Source organism: Staurois parvus, unplaced genomic scaffold, assembly GCF_062004578.1.
Source record: "Staurois parvus isolate SC_StPar_1 unplaced genomic scaffold, SC_StPar_1.0 ptg000439l, whole genome shotgun sequence".
NCBI lineage: Eukaryota > Metazoa > Chordata > Amphibia > Anura > Ranidae > Staurois > Staurois parvus.
Genome location: NW_028318235.1, coordinates 1,424,662 through 1,450,122, shown reverse-complemented (window position 1 = coordinate 1,450,122; position 25,461 = coordinate 1,424,662). Strand labels below are relative to the sequence as shown.

Here is a 25,461-nt window from a genome sequence, read left to right as displayed (position 1 = left end):
AAGCGGGCTATGGATCCGGGGGGCCTGTAGATCACTGCGATCCTTAGGGGGGTGGGTGAGAAGAGCCGGATGCAGTGAGCCTCGAAGGAGGAGAAGGTTAGGGAGGGGGGGTTAGGGAGGACCTGGAAGGTGCTCAGCGGTGATAGGAGCAGGCCGACATCACCACCTTTGTGACCGCTCAGTCTTGGTGAATGGGACCAGACGAGACCTCCATGGGAGAGTGCCGCAGGGGAGGTAGTGTCAGTGGCCTGTACCCAGGTTTCGGTGATGGCTAGGAGGTTGAGGGAGTGGGAGATAAAGAGGTCATGGATGGCAGTTTGTTGCAAACCGAACGGGCGTTCATAAGTGCAACCGAGAGAGGGGGGATGGATGCGGGGAGGAGGTGCACAGATATGAGGTTGAGGGGGTTGCGGCGGCTGGCGGGGGCAGGGGGGAAGATAGGCCAGGAAAACATCTAATGAGAGCCCTAAGAAAAAAGAAAAATAGGAACTACATTGATAAAATAAAAAACTCTAAGGGAGAACTGGTTCATTCAAATAAGGAGATTGCAAAGGAGTTTATTGATTATTACAGAAAGTTGTACAACATTAACCCATGTGACACAATAAATAATAAGGAAACTGAAAATAGGAAAAAAAGAAAGATATATTTAAAAAACGCGAGTCTACCAAAACTAAAAGAAGAACAATTAAAATCCTTAGAAGCAGAAATTACACAAGAAGAAATAAAAGTAGCACTAAAAAGTACGGGGATGGGGAAAAGCCCAGGACCGGATGGCTATACGGTGAGGTATTATAAAATATTTTGCAAAATATTAATACCCAAATTGGAGAAATATATGAATGCTCTGGGAGGAGAGATGGACATGAGGAGAGAATATGTACAAGCTCATGTAGTATTGTTACATAAGGAAGGAAAAGACGCCTCACAGTGTTCTAGCTATAGGCCAATTTTATTGTTGAACTCAGACACCAAGTTATATGCAAAGGTCTTAGCGAATAGGTTGAAGGAGCATATGCCTGAATGGATACATGGGGACCAGGTGGGCTTTGTCCCAGGAAGGGAGGGTAGGGACAATGGGTTGAGAACCCTGCTGCTTATACAGAAAGGTAGAAAAGGGGAGGTACCGACGTTGGTTCTCTCGATCAACGCTGAAAAGGCCTTTCATAGAGTAGACTGGGGCTTCATTATGGATACCTTAGAAGCCCTGGGAATTGGAGCTAGAATGAGGGAATGGATTAGAAAGTTGTACAGGGAGCCCTCCGCAGTTATTATAGTAAATGGGGAAAAAACAGAGCCCATTGGGATGTCAAATGGAACAAGACAAGGATGCCCTTTGTCCCCCTTGTTGTATGTTATGTCATTGGAACCCCTGTTGTCTATAATAAGGAAGAATAGAGATATAAAGGGAATTCAGATAGGAGATATAGAGCATAAAGTAGCAGCTTTTGCGGATGATCTGCTATTTTATGTGGGAAATCCCAGGATAACACTCCCAAACTTAATGAAGTCGCTGAAGGAATATGGGGAATTATCAAACTTAAAAATCAATCCAACAAAAACTGAGATCCTAAATATAAATATCTCAAAAAGTGAAAAAGAGAAAATACAAAGAGAATTCCCCTTTATCTGGAAAGAAAGAGATATAAAATATTTAGGAGTAAGGCTCACTACGGTGTATAAGAATTTGTATAAACTAAACTATATTTCATTATTAAATGAAGTGAAGGAGGAATTAAAAACTTTAGAAAGAGGAATTCCATCATGGTTAGGTCGTATAAATCTGGTAAAAATGATAATTGTACCGAAAATCTTATATAGATTTCAAATGATCCCAATTAAACTGCCAGAAGCTTTTTTCAAGGTAATAAAAAGAATGATAACAAGATATATTTGGAGGAATAAAAAACCGAGGGTGTCCTATGAAATATTAAGTAGAGACAAAGGGAGGGGTGGTTTGGGAGCTCCAGATATTAAGAGATACTACAAAGCAGTAATACTAGGAAGAATTTTTGACTGGACTTTAATATGGAGGGGAAAATTGGGTAAAAATTGAGAATACAATTTGTGGAACTAATTTGAATAGAATTATATGGTTACCAGCACAATATAGAGGATTGAAAGAGGATTTAAGTCTATACACTGGGAATGTATTAAGGGAATGGGATAAAATACACAAATATATGAAGTGGGAATTTAATTCTATTTTAATGCCACTAAGAAACACAGAATTTTTTCCCCCAGGTAGAGAGGAGATAGCAGGCAGATGGTTTAAAAAGGAAGACTGAGAGATATAATGGGGGAGGGGAAATTGAAGTCTTTTAAAGATCTGGTAAAGGAAAAGGGAAAGATTTTCACTAAGTTAGATGAGTGGCACTATCACTAATTAAAATGTTTTTGGGGAAATCTTCCAAAACCTCTGAGAATGAAAAAGGATTGGAATTTGTTTGAAAGGTTGTTGGATACACAGGGGAATGGTAAACACGGAACAGCTAAAATATATAGAATTCTCACAGAACTAGACACAAACACCAAACCAATGCACATAGTGAAATGGGAAAGAGACATGGGGGTGGTATTAGATCAAGAAAAACAGAAAAAAATAAATAGATTAGTTCACGAAAATGTAAGTTTGAGGGATGTAGAAATAAACTATAAATGTTTAACAAGATGGCACATTACACCAAGCATAGAACATAAGATAAGTAGGGAAAAATCACCGTGGTGTTAGCGAGGGTGTGGAGAAGAGGGGACAGTGTATCACATTTGGTGGGAATGTCCAAAAATTCAAGTATTCTGGAAAACAATAGTACACTTAATAGAGACCATAACTGAGATAAATATTGGGCTAGACCCAGAGATGTGCTTGTTGCATAGTTCAGAGCTATCAGCTAGCAAATATAAGAAATTAGGTTTAGGGTATTATATGAACACTGCAAAAAGCCTGATTCCGAAGTACTGGAGGAAAACAGAAGTACCGAAAGAGGAGGATTGGATAGAGAGAGTGAACTGGATTAGCAGGATGTAGAAGCTATATTATATGCAGGAAGACAAGATGGAGATATATTATGCGAAATGGGAAAAATGGGAAAACTGTGAAGTAAATGTGAAAAAGTGAAGGAAGGAAGATATAGAGTGGATGGAAGCTAAGGATATTCTTGCTTTGGATAAGAGGAAGTGAAAGAATGCAGAGTGGGGGGGGGGGGGTTTGGGGGGGGGATATTGTTTTAAGAGGGAAAAAGAAAAGTAATAAGAAATAGTCATGTATATTTATTATGAATGTGGTGAAAGTGTTTTGTTATTGCTTTAAAAAATTTATAAATATTTAAATAAATAAAAAAAACACATCAAGACCGGTCTAGATATGGATGTGCTGCATAGACAATGACAAATACCTGTCTAATGCATTTGCAGCACTGTCACATTGGTTACACTACCAGTAGGAGGTATATCAAAAAATTTACCATCAGGTATTGTAATAACACGCTATGCAAAATGGCTAATATAGTCACCATATGGAAGAGACATAACCCTTAGCCCATATAAGGCAATGTGGGTATAAAATTATTATTATATATGGGGAGAAATAGAGCCCCAATGATATCTATATAGACTCATACAATACAACCCCTCTAGGGCACAAGTGAGTGGTACAGATTTGCAAATTATATATGAAAGAGTCCCTGTTAATGTCCTTGATGAAGTAAATGATGTAGGTGGCAGGGCCCTGCTTTACATGGTTTCTTCACCACAACTTGTAGACTATATACGTGATGACGTATATTACAGTGGTTTATAGTCCACACGTTGTGAAGAAACCATGTAAAGCAGGGCCCTGCCACCTACATCATTTACTTCATCAAGGACATTAACAGGGACTCTTTCATATATAATTTGCAGATTTGCATTTGCCTAGTGTGGATGTGTACCACTCACTTGTGCCCTAGAGGTGTTGTATTGTATGAGTCTATATAGATATCATTGGGGCTCTATTCCTCCCCATATATAATAATAATTTTTTACCCACATTGCCTTATATGGGCTAAGGGTTATGTCTCATCCATATGGTGACTATATTAGCCATTTTGCATAGCGTGTTATTACAATACCTGATGGTACAATTTTTTGATATACCTCCTACTGGTAGTGTAACCAATGTGACAGTACTGAAAATGCATTAGACAGGTATTTGTCATTGTCTATGCAGCACATCCATATCTAAACCGCTCTTGATGTGGTTTTAATGTGGTTTTAGGTCTGAGTATTTTCTCATACTGAGGTGATGGTGAACCGGGGTAATTACCCTATTGTCTACTATTAATGTTTAATAAAGCATAATTTTTGGAAATTATTCTGAATATCGTATTCTGTCCAAAATGTAGCCGCTTTCCTGTGAATCTTTTTTCACAACTTCTTTTTTTGTATGCATATTTTTTGGCTACTGGACGGAAGCCATCTGTTGGGTGATACAGTAAATATCTATATGAACCTCTACCCCTTATTTTTCATTATCCGTAATCCTCTGTAACTCAACTGGTAACCTGTAGAAATTTTTAAATAGTCACCTATCGAGATTTTTGAGTACCATAGTCTGACACCATTCCATGAGCGTGCACAGTTTTAAAGCATGACATGTTGGGTATTTATTTACTCTGTGTGACATCATCTTTCATATTTTATAAAAAAATTAGTTATTTATTGTGTTTTTGTTTTTTAAAATTCATTAACCGCTTGCCATCCGCCCTATAGCAGAAGTACTGTTACAGGGCGGCACGGCTGTGCAAAATCACGTATATATTCATGATTTGCATTTCCAGGTAGGGGGCTCATGCGCACTGCCCTACTTGCGCTGCTATTGGTGACGGGGGATGTCAATCACTGGGTCCCAGACGGCAATCCCAGTCTGGCACTCAGTGCTTTTTATTAGTATCACTGGGGATGTCAGTGGCAGTTAGTCAGTTCCCACCCAGTGTCAGAATGCCTGTTGCAGCCTTGCTATAAGTCGCTGATCGCTGCCATTACAAGTATAAAAAAAAATTTAAATTCCAGTATATATACCACCATTTTTAGACGCTATAACTTTCACATAAACCAATTAATATACAATTATTGGGATCTTTTTTTAGCAAAGACTTGTAGCAGAATACATTTTGGCCTACAATTTTGAAGAAATTAGATTTTTTAAAATTTTCTTTATTGGATATGTTTTATAGCAAAATGTCAAAAATATTGTTTGGTGTTTTTTTTTTCAAAATTATTGTTTATAGCACAAAAAATAAAAAGCACAGAGGTGATCAAATACAACCGAAAGAAAGCTCTATTTGTAGGGAAAAAATTACATAAATTTAATTTATGTATAGTGTTGCATGACTGCGCAATTTTCAGTTAAAGTAACGCAGCGCCGTATGGCAAAAAATGGCCTAGGTCAGGAAGGGAGGTAAATCCTCTGGAGGGCAAGTGGTTAAAGTGTATTTTAAAAAATAAAAATATTGTGTTTGAAAAATCGCTGTGACATAAAAAAAAATTGCAGCGACCACTATTTTATTCTCTAGGGCCTCTACTACAAAAAATATATATAATGTTTAGGGTTCTAAATAATTTTTAGGGAAAAAAATTGATTTTTACATACATGAGAAAAATTTCAGAATTGGCCCAGGAAGTGGTTAATCTGCCCAACAACAAATTGCCCCCCCCCCCCCCCAGAACACATGCAAAATGCATGTGGAAAACAAGCACCTTAATTAGCACTACAGAAATGGATCAAATGCAAACTGCATAGGTGTGAACCAGGCCTTACAATGTAAAAGGAAGACAATGAAATGCAATCTGTATAAGCTGGGGATGTTCACTAATGTTGCATATTTTTTATTATAGAAATGCGTATTTTGTCGGAGTAAAATCCGCAAAGAGGTTGGTGCCTGCGTCCAGTGCTCAGTTGATCGATGTTCAACCTCTTTCCATGTCACATGTGCGCACATGGCTGGCATTTCTATGAAGCCTGATGATTGGCCGTATGTTGTATCAATTACCTGCTTCAAACACATGAGTGCAAATCAGTGTGTGAGTGTTCATTTTTAAATTAATATTTTATTTTTGTTTTCTTGTTTTTTTTAATGCTATCCATCCTGTTTTTACAGAATACTGTTTCCAGGGACATCTGTGTTGGCCAAACTGTAATAAGTCGAAATCGGAATGGCCTGTATTATCGTTGCCAGGTCATTGGATCGGCTACACATATTTTTTATGAAGTAAATTTTGACGATGGCTCCTACAGTGATAATGTATATCCTGAAAATATTATGGTAAGGCTGAATGATTCTGTATTTGTTTTTGTGGCTTTATACAGGATCTGTTATTCAAAATTATTAACTTGATTAACTAAACCCACAACAGTAAAATCAGTCTGTATATGCAGTAAAGCATGCTTGTTATAACCTGTGGAACCTAAGGATTACTATGCATTGTGTAAAAAGGATGGTTGATCCTTTCTTCTCTGCACCTCCTCTTGTTGAAATGACCACCTGTTCAGTTTGGTGTGTTATTGCTAGAGAGGGGTTTTTTTTTTCTTGGGACCCCTGACCCTCTGTTTGGATAGTGCTGATTGGCCCTGTGCTGATCACATGCACATGATTGGCCCTGTGATCAGCACAGGGCCAATCAGCACTGTCCAAACAGAGGGTCAGGGTTTCACATCCTCCTTGAGAAAACTACAAGCTTTAACCAGTGTTCTGCTGAAATCACAAGACTGCTCTAACTGCTGATGAGAAAAGGTATTTATCAGTTTATATTTACTAAAATAATTGCATTTCCATGTTCTGTGTACTGTGAGAGACCAGATATAGTGAATCCAGGGACTTTCATTAATAGCTCCTCCCTACAACAAGAATCACTCCAATATATTACACCCTGTTCCAAATTATTATGCAAATGCTCTTTTTCTCATGTACCTACATAATTGATGTAAATAACAGTCAGCATAATTCTCATGTTATCAACTGTTAAGAGTACAATTCAAATTTTATTGAACAAACCTCCTAATGATAACAGTATTTTTTTTAAACTTAAACTTACAATGCACTGTTCCAAATTATTATGCACAGTAAGTTTCAAAACACTTTATAGGTTGTAAAGAACTGAAAATTGTCATTTGTTGTGTTTGCAGCATATTTACTGAAATCAAAAGCTATTTCAATCAAACTTTAACATTTTAACTTTTTAAACATTTTAACAGGTCACGTTACATTTTAACAGAAGATAGCAGCTTCACAAGTCTAGCATCCATTGAACTTGTGAGTTTTTAGACAGTTTCTGCTTGTATTTGTTTGCAAGATGTCAGAATAGCCTCCCAGAGCTGCTGTTTGGATGTAAACTGCCTCCCACCCTCATAGATCTTTTGCTTGAGGATGCTCCAAAGGTTCTCAATAGGATTGAGGTCAGGGGTGGATGGAGGCCACACCATGACTTTCTCTCCTTTTATCCCAATAGCAGCCATTGATGCAGAGGTATTCTTTGCAGCATGAGATGGTGCATTGTCATGCATGAAGATGATTTTATTATGGAAAGCATTGTTCTTCCTTCTGTACCAGGGAAGAAAGTGGTCAGTCATAAATTCCACATACTTTGTAGAGGTCATCTTTACACCTTCGGGGACCCTAAAGGGGCCGACCCAGCTCTGTTCCCATGATTCCGGCCCAAAACATGACTCCACCACCGCCTTGCTGACGTCGCAGCCTTGTTGGAACAGGGTGGCCGTCCACCAACTATCCACTACTCCATCCATCTGGACCATCCAGGGTTGCACGGCACTCATCCGTGAACAGGGCTGTTTGAAAAGTAGTCTTCATGTATTTTTCTGCCCAATGCAGCCGTTTCTGCTTGTGAGCATTGGTTAGTGGTGGCCGAATAGAAGGTTTATGCACAGTTGCAAGACTCTGGAGGACTCTACACCTTGATGTCCGTGGGACTCCAGAGGCACCAGCAGCTTCAAATATCTGTTTGCTGCTATGTAATGGTATTTTAGCAGCTGCTCTCTTGAACCGATGCATGGATCTGGCAGAAATCTTCCTCAATGTGCCTTTATCTGCACGAACCCGTCTGTGCTCTGAATCAGCCACAAATCTCTTAATAGTGCAATGATTACGCTTAAGTTTTTGTGAAATATCTAATGTTTTCATACCTTCCCCATATTACTTGAAAATGGTGCTCTGCTTAATAATGTGGAACACCCTCCTTTAGTAGTTTTTCCTTAAATTGGGCTCACCTGCCAATCTAATTATCACAGGTGTCCGAGATTGTTTTCAGTGATCAAAAGAGCCCTGAGACACAATGCCATCCATGAGTTAAACTGAAAAACAAAATATTTAATCTTTGTGACACTTAAATAGAATTTGCATAATAATTTGGAACAGTGTATTTATTAAATGCACCCCTTTATTGTGAGCATTTAAGGCATTATGTTTTAAATAAGCAGTGTGGAAATGCTAACAGTCAAGAAGAATGAACATTTTGAATAGAGCAAATTAAATCAACTTGTGACCACTTTCACTTCTCCATTCCCATTTTTGCTTTTTGGAGCAGACTTTATGATAAAGGTTTTATTTTGTTTTTGTATGTAGTTTGTTGTGCATCTTGTTAAGAAATCAAGCTGGCACATTTCACGTTAGACCATGCTGAGTGATTCTGTAAACTCTTCCACAAACTCTACAAAGCCTTTTTTATTCTGTAAAAATTCTTGCGCTGTTAGGTTTATCAAGAAATCAGGACACTTATCTATTGTAACCAGGAATGTGACCATGCAGATGAACAGAGGCAAACTGTGAATAAAATAGTAAATCGATATGTTTTTTTCAATTCATGAGAGACTGCAGATTCAGTTTTTGTGATTAACTTTTTCAGCTCTTTGCACAAGGCTAATACGTCTGAAGAGCTTTAACAAGCTCACTGCTGTAGTAGCAGATGTGAGCTTGTATCTATTTCTAATCAGCAGGCTAACGGATTTTGTTTTAAAGTTATCTGGGTGGCTTGTGGGTGCAGCCCCCCTTCCCACCAGCTATGGTTCATTCTGTGGTTTAAGTGTTTAACAAATAGCAGGGATGGCAAGTGGGAGGAGAGCATGTCATTTCCATTCCCTTAACTTTTCTGTGATTGTAAACCCAGAAAGCTCAGTTCTAAGTTCACACACTGCGGTCAAAAAATAAGCTATAAAGCCTGGTAAACAGTTGCTCATGCACAGTCCTGTGTTTGGCAAGCTGGAGCAGGCCTGTCCAATGTTAGGGGACCATATTGTGTGAGCGGTGAGATTGAGAGATTCTAGGTCTCTCAGTTATAGGTAACTCTAAAACGATGAACTGTAAAGGCAATTAAACGATCACCTAATTGGTTAACTTAATTTTTTGTGTTTTGAGGGTGCACACAGTTTTGAAGACTGCTATTTTTCTTGCAAGATGAGGTTGTGTCAAGTAAAGAATAAAACACCAAATGTGCCAATTATATTGGTTGTGCACTGAAATAAATTTTGGGGTATTTTCCTCAGAAAATCTGAATTTGATATACAGCTGCTCAAATATCTTGAGCCCCAGAACATTGCAACTACCATCTTTTTATTCTAAGGAACCTCTGCTTTCAGAAAATATATACTCTTTGGGGATTTTAAATCATTTTTATCCAAAAATGGACATCTAGCATGTCTGCAAAAAATGAAATAAATGCTGCAGAGGGGAAATGGTTAAATGGAAACCCAAAATGTCATATTCCTGAACTGTGCCTGCTGTACATATGGAAAAGTATCCGGTTCTCTGTGTGAAATCCCTGGTGTTTCTGCCAGTCCCGCTGCATTAAAAACTGACCACACTAAGCAGGAGAGCACAATAGTACCAGTTTTCTAGCTGTGCTGGGAACTCCGCTTGCTGTCCTCCAATGTTCAATCTTGTCTTAGTACGCAACCCCTCCCCCCACACACAGCCTTGCAATGGGAAGTTTAGTGAACTGCCGTTTTTCCTCTTTTATGCAGCTGAGAACAGAAGCTATGTGACTTATAAAAAAAAGAGGGGAGGGGGGATTATAATTGCACCGTTTACATAAGTGGATCCATTTAACTCCACAGCGCGCTGCCAGCATAAAGACAGATATGAAAATATGTATCTGCTTCCCCAAAGAAAAAATCCCTCTGTGAGGCTGCATATTATTGTGGCGTCGGCGCTAAGAGGTTAATTGACAGTACCTCTCTGATCAGTCCCTGTCCTATTAGGCCCTGGGCCTAGTAGGAGCACTAATCCTTCATGTACCTGTTTCTTCCCTAGATGGGAAGGAGCAGATAAATTAAGCAACAACCACAATTTTCTGGTGGTAGTTCCCATTTAAGACGACCTGATCCAAATTCAGCCAGGCATTTGCGCTTGTTTCAGTAACATTACCGATACGCGTCAAACGTGTCAAATTCAGGTAGTTCATACTACTGCCACTTTAAGAACTATGGCTGCAACAGATTCTTAATTAACTACTGCAAGTTCGCAGATTTGAAAACTGGGGGTAATTAGGACCAGCTCTGAGCTGGTGTACAGACGTATGCAAATGCTAAGGGGTGTCTGTGGTGGGAAGTTGTCATAACTTCCTTCACAGGGCTTTATCCCCATTCATCTGTCAGTTGGGAGATTTCCCTGGCTGAAAGCTAAATGTAAACAAAGGGGCTGGAGATAATGGTGATAAATATGGCAATGATGATGATTGGGAAATGAGGAGCTCACAGGGAAGGCGGACCTGAAGGGGAACTAGTCCCATGGCTGTAATTTTAAGAAAACAATACTAAAATAATGGTTTACTTATTTTATACATGGTTGATTTAGTGTCCATTCACACCAGTGCAATTTATCTTGATATTTGACAGTTCAAAATCACATGACTAGTCGCACCCTAGTTGTCTATGGAACTATATTACCTATGGAACCATTCAAATCGGTGCAACTTTAACTTGCGCTGAGTTCGAAAAAGTTTTACTGCATTATTTTTGGCAATCTCATGTGCGACTTGTGCATGAAGTCGCACAGATGTCGGCAAGCCGCACATGAAATTGCACTGACTGGCGGCTTTGAAATCACGCTACTTCAGCTGAAGTAGCACAATTTCAAAGTTGCATTCGGTGTGAACCAGACTCAAAAGTCCTGTGGCAGAATTCTGTCTTTTTCTTAAATTTGCAAAATACTATGGTTTCTAAACCTCCTAAATTGTATTTATATACATGCAATGCTATTTACTCTTTGTCTCAGAACAGGGATTGCATTCAGGATGGTCCACCAGCAGAGGGTGAGATGGTAGAGCTTAGATGGATGGATGGAAATATTTACAAAGCCAAATTCATTTCGTCAAATGTCAACTTCATTTACCAAGTAAGAAATATGTTTTTGACTAAGAATGCATTACATCTTTATATTTAACCATTTGCCCTCTAGAGGATTTAGCCCCCTTATTGACCAGGCCTCTTTTTGCTACTCTGCGCTGCACTTATTCAACAGATAATTGCGCGGTCATGCAATGCTGTACCCAAACAAAATTTACGTCCTTTTTTCACACAAATAGAGCTTTCTTTTGGTGGTATATGATCACCTATGCGCTTTTTTTACTATCAGCTATAAAAAATATATAGTAAACTCAAAGTTAGTTATAAATTTAGACGAAAATGTATTCTGCTACATGTTTTTGGTAAAAAAAAATCCCAATAAGTGTATATTGATTGCTTTGTGTGAAAGTTATAGCGTCTACAAACTATGGTATAGATAATGGAATTTACACCATTTTTTTGTTATACAGCGCTGCACTAGTTTAACTGACAATTGCGCGGTCATGCAATACGGTACATAAATAAAATTTATGTCCTTTTTTTCACACAAATAGATCTTTCTTTTGGTGGTATTTGATCACCTGTGCGCATTTTATTTTTGGCGCTATAAACAAAAAAGTTTTGAGAAAAAAATATTTCTCATTTCTGTCATCCAAAAAAACTAAAATGTCGGCATAAATTTAGGCCAAGTTTATTCTGCTACATGTTTTTGGTTAAAAAATCCCAATAAGTGTATATTGATTGCTTTGTGTGAGAGTTATAGCGTCTACAAACTATGGTATAGATAATGGAATTTACACAGCTTTTCCTTTCTGACTGCTCATCACATTTCTTGAGGTGCTAAAATACCAGGACAGTACAAACACCCCCAAATGACCCCTTTTCGGAACGTAGACACCCTAAGCTATCTGCTGAGAGGTATATTGAGTCCATGGACGATTTATTTTTTTCCCAAACGTTTCTGGAAAATTACAAAAATATTTTTTTCTTTTTTTCTTTACACAAAGCTGTCATTTAAATGATATATTTCTCGCACAAGCCGTGGGCTTATGTGGAATTACACCCTAAAATACATTCTGCTACTTCTACCGAGTATGGGGATACCACATATGTGAGACTTTTTGGGAGCCTAGCCACATACAGGAGCCTGAAATACAATGACCACTTTGAAAGCCTGAAGGTGCGCAACTTCCTCATTTCATTTCCTCACTACCTATCACAGTTTTGAAGGCCCTGAAATGCCAGGATAGCACCACCCCCCCCCCCCCCAAAATGACCCCTTTTTGAAAAGTAGACACCCCAAGGAATTTAAAAAGAGGCATAGTGAGTATTTTGCAGATCTCATTTTTTCTCACAAGGTTTTGAAATATAAAAAAAGAAAAGAAAAAATGTTTGGGTTTTTTTTTCTTCATTTTCCAAAAACGTGGCAACAAACGAGATCTGCAAAATACTCACCATGCTTCTTATCAAATTCCTTGGGGTGTCTACTTTCCAAAAAGTGGTCAGTTGGGGGGGTTTGGTGCTATCCTGACATTTCAGGGCCTCCAAAACTGTGATAGGTAGTCAGGAAGTGTAATGAGGAAATAAAGCCCTTTAAAAGCCTGAAGGCGCTGATTGGATTTTGGGGTCCTGTACTTGGCTAGACTGCCAAAATGTCTCTCACATGTGGTACCCCCTACTCTGGAGAGGTAGCAGAATGTATTTTGGGGAGTAATTCCACATATACCCATGGCATGTGTGAGCAATAAATCATTTAAGTGACAATTTTGTGTAAAAAAAAAAAGTCATTTTCCATAAACTTGTGGTAAAAAAAATAAATTCTTCTATTGACTCTCTTATCAAACAGTTTGGGGTGTCTACTTTCCAAAAATGGGTCATTTTGGGGGGTGGGGGCATTTTATGCCCAGCATTAGAAGTTTATGCCACACATTACTCATTCTTCTAACCACCTGAAGACCAAGCCTTTTCTGACACTTTTTGTTCTAGGACATTTTTTGTTCTGTGCTAGGAAATTACTTTGCTTTAATAAAAATATAAAAATATATAATGTTTGGAAGTTCAGACACCCTGGCGAATAAAATGATGGGTGCTGCAATTTTTATGTCACATAGTAGTCGTGTAGCGATTTTTCAACCGCAATGACTAAATCCGAAACTTATAAGTATAGCCTGTTGTCCTCTCACAGGTCTTCTACATCTTGACCCCATATCTGGCACGCTTGCTGGGGAGAAATTGTTTGAATGCAAGGCAGCCAGAAAAATTAATGAGGGACTCATCATTGCAGATTTTTTTGGGGAGTATAGACATCTGCAAATTTTTGGTTAAGGTGATTTGTGAGGGGCTGAATTTTGTGTAGCCAGTCAAATTCAGGGTGACCTCAAGGAAGACAGAGTGTATTGAAATGCATAAAATGCATTATACTCTCATATCTATGCCTGGCCATAGCAGCAGAGAACACGGCATATTATGAATCGGGTCTGTGGACCAATACAACCACAATTCATTTTTTTTTAGTAATGCCCATGTTGAGTGTTAGGCCCCAAAAAAATATAAATTTGAAAACCGTACTGGGTTTCCATGCGAATGGTCTGGCAAGGTTTGAATTTTGGTTGGCGGCGATACATTGTTGTGCATATAAAATGCTTTGATCCACAATCAATGCATACAGATTGTCCGTGAAAAACAGCTCCAAAAAATCTAGGGGAGATGTTAAATTTGCTATTTCCACCTGAATTCCGGGTTGGGCAGTGAATGGGGGAAGTACGGGTGCTGCAGAATTTGTGGGTTGCCAATTGTAAGGAGCTCTATGGGTCTGTGTGCAAATTCTTGTTGGATGCTGGACAATACTTGTGCTCACCACCGCACCAGCTTGTACTGCACTTATAGGACTCGCCATGTCGCCAAGTCATACTGCAGTGCTGGTATTATTATTATACAGGATTTATATAGCGCAAACAGTTTGCTTAGACCTTTACAATATAACGGGAGACAATACAGTTAAATAACAAGAGGGTTAGGAGGGCCTGATCCTTACAATCTAAGAGGTATGTGAGAGACCAGGATGTACTAGACCACTGGGTGCTCGCCAGTTCACCAAAAGGTAGCGCAGCACTAGTACTGGCACTCTGCTGCATATGAGAGTCAAAAAAATTTACTGGCAAGCGCTAACCAAGATCAGGCCTAATTCTGCGAACACTGCGGTTTTGTGTGCAGTGTATCAAGTGACAGTGACCTACTGACACTGCACTTGCTGGGGGAGAAGGGGGGGGGGGCTGATCCCGCTAACGCTGTGTTTTTGGGGACGCTATACTAATGTGAACGCTGTTATAGTGCTGATCTGATCAAAGATATTGATCTGTTCAGGTACTATACTAGCAATGGAGGTTTATTGTGTATGAGCGTCTTCCTGGCAATCAAGGGGTTAAATGTGATGACTGGTGTACTGACGGGCAATCTGACGCCACCTGGGAGGGCCGTGAAAACCACGGGAGCGTGTATATATATATATATATATATATATATATATGTATATGTGTGTGTGATTTTTGCACAACTCTGCTGCCCTGTAGCAGTATTTCTGCTATAGGACGGTTAGGAAGCGGTTACATAATCGGTTTGTGTTACAGCGCTGTGTTACTTTAACTGACAATTGCGCGGTCATGCAACGCTGCACCAAAAAGTATATTTACATTTTTCCCCACAAATTGGGCTTTCTTTTGGTGGTTTTTGATCGCCTGTGTGTTTTTTATTTTTTGCACTATAAAAAAAAAAGCCCGCCAATTTTGAGGAAAAAAAAATAATATTTTGGACTTTTTGCTATAAAACATGTCCAGTAAAAAAAATTAAAGATCAAATTTCGTCACAAATTTCTGCCAAAATGTATTCTGCGACACATCTTTGCTAAAAAAAAAAATCCCAATACGTGTAAATTCATTGGTTTACATGAAAGTTATAGTGTTTACAAATGGCAGTATAGATACTGATTTTTTTTTTTATACTAATAATAGTGGCATAGATAAAAGGTATGCAGCGCTATATAAGGTATTGCAATAAATAAATGGTAAAAGAATCATCCGTATAACCCAGAATCAGCATAAATCGATTAATAGAGAAAGATCGATATGAACAGTCAATCAGACGTAAACAGTCTTAAATGCGATAGTGTTTGGTATATTCCAGATATAGTAGGGCTTGTAGAAAAATCCAGTAAAATTATGCGCTTACCACAATGACATACACACTGAGCGTTGTATGTATAACAGTGGACATCAGGGCCTGGTCAGCAAATGAAGCAGCATACGGTCACCATGGCAGACATTCGGGGGTGATTGAGGTTTCACCGGCAGGTCCAACGTAGTCCACTCCAGATAATACTCCTCCAAAAAGCTCGTCCCTGACGGGGCTCGTAAATAACGAGCCAGGGGCAAAATGGTGATGATAGCGAAGTACATCTTTAATATGTGTATAGCAAATAGAACATTTATTGAACTCACATCAAATAACAATGAATGGCCTCCAGGTCTAATATCTAGGCTTCCTGGTGGCTAGTGGCTCCCTGGTAGTTAATGGCGTCAGTTGGGCGGATCCCTTAACATGTTTCGAGCCACGCTCGTTGTCAAAGGGTTTTACTGGATTTTTCTACAAGCCCTACTATATCTGGAATATACCAAACACTATCGCATTTAAGACTGTTCACGTCTGATTGACTGTTCATATCGATCTTTCTCTATGAATCGATTTATGCTGATTCTGGGTTATACGGATGATTCTTTTACCATTTATTTATTGCAATACCTTATATAGCGCTGCATACCTTTTATCTATATTACTATTTTAGGTGTTGAGGATTGCCCTGTATGTTAGCTGCTGGCTTGAGATTGCGCTCACTTACCTTATCTTATTAATAATAGTGGCGATCAGCGACTTATGGCGCGCGCCCCCTACCCCAGAATGCAGGATCACATTTATATACATGATCCTGCGCACAGGGCCGCCTTGTAGCAGTATATTTACTGCAGGTGATTCCCTAATGGTTAATGATGTTGAAATGTTGATATTGTTGTCTTATTTTCCCCTGATGACAGCATATATAGGAGATAGCAAACTTCCTTTATGGCTCTAAACAGACTCCCACTGTCCCCCATTTTCCTTGAGGTCTTTTCCCACTACCATCCATCTCGACATGATTCAATTACACACTGAAAAAAAAATGGTGAATAGGGAAGTTCCAAACAGAAGGGCAGGCAATATCGCTGGTAATATACACTCAGTGGCCACTTCATTAGGTACGCCTTTTCAATTGCTTGGTAACACAAATTGGTAATCAGCCAATCACATGGCAGCAACATATGAAGGTCTGTGCTCCGTGTGACTGTGCGTGCATCTTTGTGCTGCCATTTGTTGGCGTGTTACAAAACTAGTCTCAAACACCCTTGAGGTAACCAAATCGATGCCACCAACAGTCAGCCGTCCTGGAGGGTTGGTCAGACTTATTACTTTTTGGTAAATTATATATAACAGGAGTCCAGGGTGCTAGTGGAACCAAAAAAAAGTTGTTTTTTTCTTTTTTATCTGCACATATTTCTGTATGTCTACAAAAGTTTGAAATTTATTGGAGGTTAATTAAGAAAAATGTAACCACTTGCCTACTGGGCACTTTTACCTCCTTCCTACCCAGGATAATTTTTAGCTTTCAGTGCTGAATGCACTTTGACAATTGCACAGTCATGCTGTTGCATGACCCATATGAAATGTTTATAATTTTTTCACACAAATTAAGCTTTATTTTGGTGGTATTTAATCACCACTGGGTGTTTAATTTTTTTGCACTATAAACAAAAAAAGACCAAAAATTTGGAAACAAAAATGTTTTTCTTTGGTTTTTATTATAACATTTTGCAAACAGGTAATTTTTCTCCTTCACTGATGTGCGTTGATGAGGCAGCACTGGGGGGCATTGATGAGGCTGCACTGATATGCGGCACTAATAGGCACTGATAATCAGCATAGATGTCTCCTTTCACAGTTGCTGGTTATTGGCAGTATTTTCCTCACGATGTGCTGATAATTTTAACTTTTCACGTGGCAAGTCGACACAACTGATCATGTGGTAAAAGGCTGCTGTGATTGGCCCTTTATTGTTTTATGTGATCAGGACACAGTGATCACAGAGAGCACCGGGTGTGTGCCGCTGGGGACAGGTTCTGGGAGGACGTCATAGCCTTCATTCGGCTATAGCGCGGTCAAGAAGTGGTTAAAAACAATTTTTACTAAGAAGTCAATTCTTTAGAACTCAAATTAAATATTCATCCACATCTCCTTTTGTATTCTTTTTTGACTGACATTTTCTCCCCTCTCTGGTGCCTCTCCTTGGACTGCTAACCTCTTTACTCCCTGATTGGGATCTTGGTGGATTCCTATTCTGTGATGAATAATCTCACTTACTGTCACTTCTTATCTCTGACGTGTGAACGTTGTAGTTTTTGTTATCTTAAGGCACCTCATAGGGTTTTCTATTATAGGCAGGACGATCCCAGGTTCCATGATCATATCTATCTGGTAAATATCTATTGAAGGTAGAGACATTATACCACGACTGTTCCCCTCTATTGAAAGGTCGACCCTTTGATTGTTTCTCTTCTATTTATTTCTAAAGGGGGACCTAGATGATGGCCTTCTCACATAACTCATGGATATTTCATTCCATTGATTCCTAGGTGGAGACCTAGAAGGTCTTCTGCCTCTAGCCTCAAAGCGATTCACATAATCAACTCTCCTTTCAAGTGACTCGTATGTTTCCTTTCAGGTTGGAAATAGGGTTTCTGAAGCCCCCCCCCCACCACTAACATCAATATTCCTAACTATAACATTTGTTCCAAATCCAAATGCTTGAGTTTATCTTGTTTCCTCAAAATCAAGAATTTGGAAAAATTACACCTGCTTCGGTAAAGTATTTAAACAAATCAGCCAATTCAACATCTCCTTTCTGAGGGCTTGTAACCCACCTAAGGGTTGTTGATTGGGATGTCAGTGCCTTTATGAATAATGCTTGACACCCCTATCTTTTTAGTCCTTGTAGAGTTCCTTTTTTTCTGTATGTAATTTATGGCATACAGATATAAATAGGTAGATGTTTAAAAATTTTTGAAAGAGGTATTTTATTTAATTTTTTTATTATATTTTATTGGTTTAAGTTTAACAGTGTTTTTTGACTGTGGATTCAATATTGTAAACGGGACCACATCTTGAGTGAGAAATATATACTTTTTTTCTTGTTTCTCATTTATATAATTTTTACATAAATATTGATTATGGGGTTGTTTGGTTCACAACCACTTGATGGAGTCTTCAAATCCCATTCTGGTACGGCAAGATTTAATATTGTCGTGTTTACTGTTTATTTCATAATGAAAATTCAGGATCTGATTGTGGATTTAATGTTTCATAATGCTTTTATTTTTAATCTCTTGTATGCCGATTGAACTTCTGGGTTTTTCTTTCATAATGTAACCTGGCCGGGCTGAAATAGAGGCTCTGTTGGTATTTAATCATATATATGAAAGCGAGGTTTGAACATCCTTAAAGATGGTCACGATTTGGATGTGTACAATTGCTCATTTATCTGCAGTTTACTGAAGTTTGACTTGAATCAAATCGAGGCTTGGCTACCATTGGGATGCCTAATCCAAGACAAGGCTTAGGCAACTTCACAAAGAGGCTTGGATGGCGTGGGAGGGACACCTAGCCCCGAAAGATGCCTGCTTTCATAGCCCCATGATGTCATCTCGCACTGAATATAACGAAAGTGTTCGGTGAAATTTGAATTTATAAGTACAGTTCTATATTAAATAGTTTTTTTGATGATATGTGAAGCATATACAGTTGTGTTCAAAATAATAGCAGTGTGTTGAAAAAAGTGAATAAAGCTCAAAATCCTTCTAATAGCTTTTATTTCCATACACACAAATGCATTGGGAACACTACACATTCTATTCCAAATCAAAACATGAAGAAAAATAAATCAAATTGGTGTTGTTTCTCTAAAACAAATTGAAGAAAAGTGAATATTAGACTGTTCAAAAAAATAGCAGTGTTTGTATTCTTCTTTACAAACTCAAACATTCACTATATAAACTGAAAAATGTTTGAAGATTTTGTTTTCCTTTGAATCACTTAATATTTAGTTGTATAAGCACTGTTTCTGAGAACTACTGTACATCTGTGTTGCATGGAGTCAACCAACTTCTGGCACCTGTGAACAAGTATTCCAGCCCAGGATGATTGGACTACATTCCACAGGTCTTCTCTATTTCTTGGTTTTACCTCAGAAACTGCATTTTTGATGCCACCCGACAAGTTTTCTTTTAGATTAAGATCCGGGGATTGGACTGGCCACTCCATAACGTCAATCTTGTTGGTCTGGAACCAAGATGTTGCACGTTTATACTGGTGTGTTTGGGGTCGTTGTCTTGTAGGAACACCCATTTCAAGGGCATTTCCTCTTCAGCAGAAGGCAGCATGACCTCTTCAAGTATTCTGAAGCATTCAAACTGATCCATGATCCCTGGTATGCGATAAATAGGCCTAACACCACAGTATGAGAAACATCCCCATATCATGATGCTTGCGCAACCATGCTTCACTGTCTTCACAGTGTAATGTGGCTTGAATTCAGTGTTTGGGGGTCGTCTGACAAACTGTCTCTGGCCACTAGATCCAAAAAGAACAATCTTACTTTCATCAGTCCACAAAATGTTGCGCCATTTCTCTTTAGGCCAGTCAATGTGCTCTTTGGCAAATTGTAACCTCTTCAGCACGTCTTTTTTTCAACAGTGGGACTTTACGGGGGCTTCTTGCAGATAACTTGGCTTCACATAGGCGTCTTCTAATTGTAACAGTACTCACAGGTAACTTTAGACCTTCTTTGATCTTCCTGGAGCTGATTGTTGGCTGAGTCCTTGCCATTTTGGCTATTCTTCTATCCATTTGAATGGTAGTTTTTTGCTTTCTTCCACATCTTTCAGGTTTTGTTTGCCATTTTAAAGCATTTGCAATCATTTTAGCTGAGCAGCCTATCATTTTCTGCACTTCTTTATATGTTTTTCCCTCTTTAATCAACTTTTTAATCAAGGTACGCTGTTCTTCTGAACAATGTCTGGAACAACCCATTTTCCTCAGAATTTCAGAGAGAAATGCACTGTAACCAGCATGTACATTTGCTGCCTTCCTTCCTTAAATAAGGGCAATAATTGCCACCTGTTTTTCAAAGAATGAATGACCTCACTAATAGAACTCCACACTGCTATTATTTTGTACATGCCCCTTTTAATTAGTGATTCAATTACAGAATCAGCAGCATGCATGTCATGACTGTTGGGTCTGTTGGATTTCTATTACTCTACTACACCTGCTAGTAAATTATTTGCCATGTAGAAATATCATTTCTACCAAAAACAGTGATTGATCAGGTTAGTGATGTCTGACTGCTATTATTTTGAACACAACTGTATGTGCTCTTTTTACATGATACGGATTGCATGAAATATTAAATTGCATACTGGCAAAATTCTTGGGAATGCTATGGAGAGATGTGACTGGGGCTGTGTTGAACTGAGTTCATGTTGACTTCTCTGAATAAGGGGGCCAAACACATTTGGTAAGCCTGCATCCTATTCACTATTCCTGGTGACAGGCAGCATTGGTGATATTGCATCGTTTGGAAATTGCTTAAGGAGACCATATTGGATTAAAAGGGGACTTTTCTCCTTGCAATCACTTTTTATTTATTTCACCTTTATATATAATTTTCTCACATTTTTTTATATTTTGTTATATAGTGTTAGTCCTATAACACTGGATTTTCTAATATTTTATCATTTTAATAAGTGCACAAATTGACATATGTTTACAGTTCAAAACTTTTTTAATCCAAATTTACATAATTTGAACTTCAAGGCTCTTAATGTTTTTGTACACTTTCCAAAATTCTGAATGCAATTCGTTCACTTTGTTGTCCACTCCCTTCACCAGGCCAACTAAAAGGTATCCATCGACATTCAAGATGTTTATTTACACATTCCTATTTTTCTCAGGCTTAGGTTGTTTGCTAAATGCCAGGAAGTATGTTCCTGAACCGTCTGTCTCCACACTAGAGAAGAGAGACAGCGGCACCACTTGTTAAGTGTAGTAGTTAATAAAAGCAGGCAGATTTAATAATAAAATGCACTCACAAGAGTAAGTAATAACAGGCGTGTCATGAGGAATGGCGGTCCAGTGGAGCAGGTTGTTCTATGCGGCACTCTAAGGTATATCCCCACCACTCCGGTGGTGTCCTGGGCTCGGAGAGCAGCAGGGAGGCTCACTAGGATGGCGCGGACCGGGTATCCAAGATGGCTTCCCACTATCTGGGTGGCCTTGATTGTAGCAGGAAATGTCTTGATTCGTAAAATTGTTGTAATGAATGTAAGCCTCTCATGATGATATGGTCAGGAGAGCTGGTTCCAGTAGTAGTCTTGGTTCCGAGTCAACTTTCTGTAACGTGGAGTGACCATCATTGAACTTGCAGGGGACATCCATTGTGTGTTCATTCAGACATTGCCACTGCAATGCAAAACTACTGTAATTTTGGTGTTTTTTTTGTTTGGCTGCCTGTTCCTCTTTGGGAAGATTTCTTACTTACGTTTCACAGCTACATCAGAAAATGAGAGGAAATCTCTACAAAGCAAGAAGGATTTCCAGATTCCCCTATAAGATTCCCCTGGATGAGGTGTCACTAGGATAAATATTAAATCTGTCTAGCAGGGACATCTGTGAAAATGTGACTGGATTCTTTTCCTCCTTCATTTAGGCCTATAATACTTTCCTTATAGGCATTTTGCCTGATATCAGCACCCATGCTGTTCTATTCCTTCGCTGCTTTGTCCTTAATTAAAAATAAGTTTTAGTCATGTGGTTTATTCTAAATTATGAAAACATTGCTTAGAATTACCGATGTTTGCAATTTCCATTACTGTTTTGTTTAACCATTAACTGTTTAGTTTAATTACTTTCTTCTTCTGTCTAGTAGAGTTAATCACATTCCTGTGATTAAGGAATATGCTGACCTGTTTTGTAATATGCTGATGTTTTGACACTTATCCAAGTTGCTTTCTCAGTTCCATCAATCTACTTTTATATAGGTGGAGTTTGATGATGCGTCTCAGCTGATGGTAAAACGCAATGAAATCTTTACATTGGAAGAGTCACTGCCAAAAAGAGTGAAATGTAGATTGGTAAGTTTTTCTATGGTAGTCTGTGCAAAAAGGGTTCGGGTGTCCCTGCTTCTTATATTGTGACTCAGTGGAGTTTGCTGGTTTGTATAAAGAATTGAACTGGTGCTTTCATAGAATTAATTTAGCTTATCTTTGTTTATATATGCATTCACTAACAACATATATCACAATCCGATTGTGTAAGAGTAGTGGCAGACAAGTGAAACCAGTTAGTGAACTGCTAATGCTGCTAAAATGGTAGAAATAAATCAGGAATGACTGGAAAATTACCCTCCCTGTTGCTTCACAAGTGCCTTCACAATCACCATAAAGGTTCAGGCCTCCTCTGCCTTTGTTTGACAACTCTGCCACATGCAGAATCCCTTTTACCAAGTTTATTGTTTACTAAACAGGGCACAAGTTGTAGCAGATTTGCTGGAATCGGGAACTGAAGAACACATCTTGCTGACTGTGTCTTTCCTTCCATGCAGCAGGATGTGTGTTGTGGGACTACAGGTCTCAGCAGCCCCTGGTATGTTGGCAGGCAATCCTCCATGATAGCTAGAAGGAACAGAGAAGCAGGGTGCTGTCTTTCCCAGAAGTACAAACTGGACTTTCTTAGTGGAGCACCAGTGCTCAATTTGCTGGAAACCATATTAGCAGTTCACCAATTTCTCTTTCACTTGTTAAGAGAAATACTCGAGTAAGAAAACATATCAAAAGCATTGTTATTTAAAAAAAAAAAAAAAAAATATATATATATATATGCTTATTTTTTACATCCATTTTCTTCTTAAGTCACTCAGCACAGGAGCTTTTTTGGAGGGGACAGAGGATGTACATATCATCAAGCGTCCAAGAATGTCCAGTCCAACTAATAACCAGATAACAGAAAATAATGGGATCCTTTCTGAAGAGAAAGAAACTATCACACAAAATAGTTATGAGCCATCTGACTTTTAATGACTCTGCCATTCAGCTACTTTGAACAGCAGGTGGAGAAATACTTTCCATAATATCCCAGTATGTTGAAGGACCTTTAGCCATTTTACTGACCACCATATACTTGGATATCTCCTCTCCACTGCAACATGATGGACCCATAATTCCATTGAGTTATGGACAACAACAATTCTTTAGGTGCTATCTTTAAATTGCTTGTAATTAACACCTATTTTTGGAAACTTTTGATGAAACATTTAAAAATAGCTTTAAAAATCAGGGGAGATCCTTGTTTTTTTTAGGTCTTGCTTTGAAATAAAAAAAAACAGGACATTTTAAAATTATAGAATTGATTATTTATGGGATGTTTATGTGAAACAGTATTGTTAATGTTAATTATAATTGCAGCAGCTTAAATGTAAGTCAGATAAAATCTCCCAGCTGTAGATAAAAAAAAATTGTCATTTTCAACTCCTACATCAGTTATCAAATTTATACATGTTGTGCATAAAGAGTCCTGAAATGTTATTTTGAGGAAGTATGACTGAATAGTGTAAAAGGAAAAACTATAGTTCATTCATGCATGTAATTAAAAAAAAACATTTTCCTTATTCCTGGGTCACTTAGTTTATGAATCATGAGCTGATGTGGTTCTGAAGTACCTTTTTGTGTATTTCAAAATGTAATCCTCAGGAGTTGTGCAGCTTAATGCATGTCCTCATCACGGATTATAAGGACATACCTTTTCTTTGATGTGATATGATTTATTTTGTGCACTAATCAGCATTTCCTGTTGTTTTATGATATATGTGATGTAATTTCATGCCTATGTTTTTTTGTAATGAATAAAAGTTCTAAACACTGGACACCATTTCAATCTTTTTACAATTACTTGCTTGTTATTCTGTAAGGATGTTTTGTTTTTCCAGGAATAATGTGGCATCTTCTTAGCCTTTTTTTTTTTTTTTTTTAAAGAATTATAATGTTTTTGTCAGTTTTAATTACTGAGGATAACTCTGGTGAATATATTTTGTTTGTGATGGTTCATTGTGTGATTGCCATTCCATTGCAATTGCTTTAACCGCTAGAAATGCTTTTTTAGAGCACAATTGCAGTGGATAGTTTTTTTTATCAATTAACTTAAAAAAAAATATAAATCAAATCAATATTTTTTATGTGTCCACCCTGTGCCTTTAAAAAGCACTTGTTCTCCTAGGTACACTTACAAATAGTTAAAGTAGTTACTTAAAGGTAGATTGTTCCAAACATCTGAAGGAATATATATATATCTTCTTTGAATATATGCTCTTTATCTAATCCCAGACAAACTTGATGATGTTGACATCAGGGGCATGTCTTTCGATGAATGCCTTCATCCAACAAACTGTACAGTTGTGTTTGTTCTCTTTTTCTCTTTTGTACGGTTTGTAAATTGTAATAAACACACAGGTAAACAGTAGAGACAATTGCATGAAAGACAGGAAAAGATGCAGTAACATTCCTTAATTATATGGAGCTTCATGTCAGTTCACAGGGGCATATCGCCTAATTCAAGGTCCCATGTTTTATGAGATTGTTATTATTGAGAGTGCAGGTGAGTTATTCGTTCACCACAATCCAATTTAATTTATGTTGGTGGGGTTGGTCTGCTCCTGTCACCGCAGAGCACCTTCCGAGTCCTCCCAAACCCCCCCTCCCTATCCTTCTCCTCCTTCGAGGCCCACTGCGTCCGACTATTCTCCCCAACCCCCCTGAAGATTGCTGTGATATACCGGCCTCCTGGATTCATACCCCGCTTCCTGGATGACTTTTCCTCCTGGCTACCCTTCTTCCTCTCCTCTGAGCTACCCACCATCATCCTTGGGGATTTCAACATCCCTGTCAACCTCGACAACCCGGCCACATCCCATCTCCTCCACTTAACCTCCTCCTTTGCAC

At 38.5% G+C, this 25,461-nt stretch overlaps 1 protein-coding gene across 2 annotated transcripts in view; it reads left to right on the top strand.

Moving 5' to 3' along the window:
* Positions 1 to 24,389, top strand: part of LOC149454032 (lysine-specific demethylase 4B-like) — a 247,291-nt gene extending 222,902 nt beyond the window's left edge. For both annotated transcript variants that reach the window (XM_089687863.1, XM_089687862.1), the window contains 5 exons: positions 5,875 to 6,060; positions 6,138 to 6,302; positions 11,262 to 11,381; positions 22,510 to 22,602; positions 23,380 to 24,389. In XM_089687863.1, the coding sequence (XP_089543989.1) occupies positions 5,875 to 6,060; positions 6,138 to 6,302; positions 11,262 to 11,381; positions 22,510 to 22,602; positions 23,380 to 23,544 (729 nt within the window). In that variant the 3' untranslated portion in view covers positions 23,545 to 24,389. The remainder of the gene's footprint in view (positions 1 to 5,874; positions 6,061 to 6,137; positions 6,303 to 11,261; positions 11,382 to 22,509; positions 22,603 to 23,379) is intronic.
* The last annotated feature ends 1,072 nt before the right edge of the window (positions 24,390 to 25,461 follow it).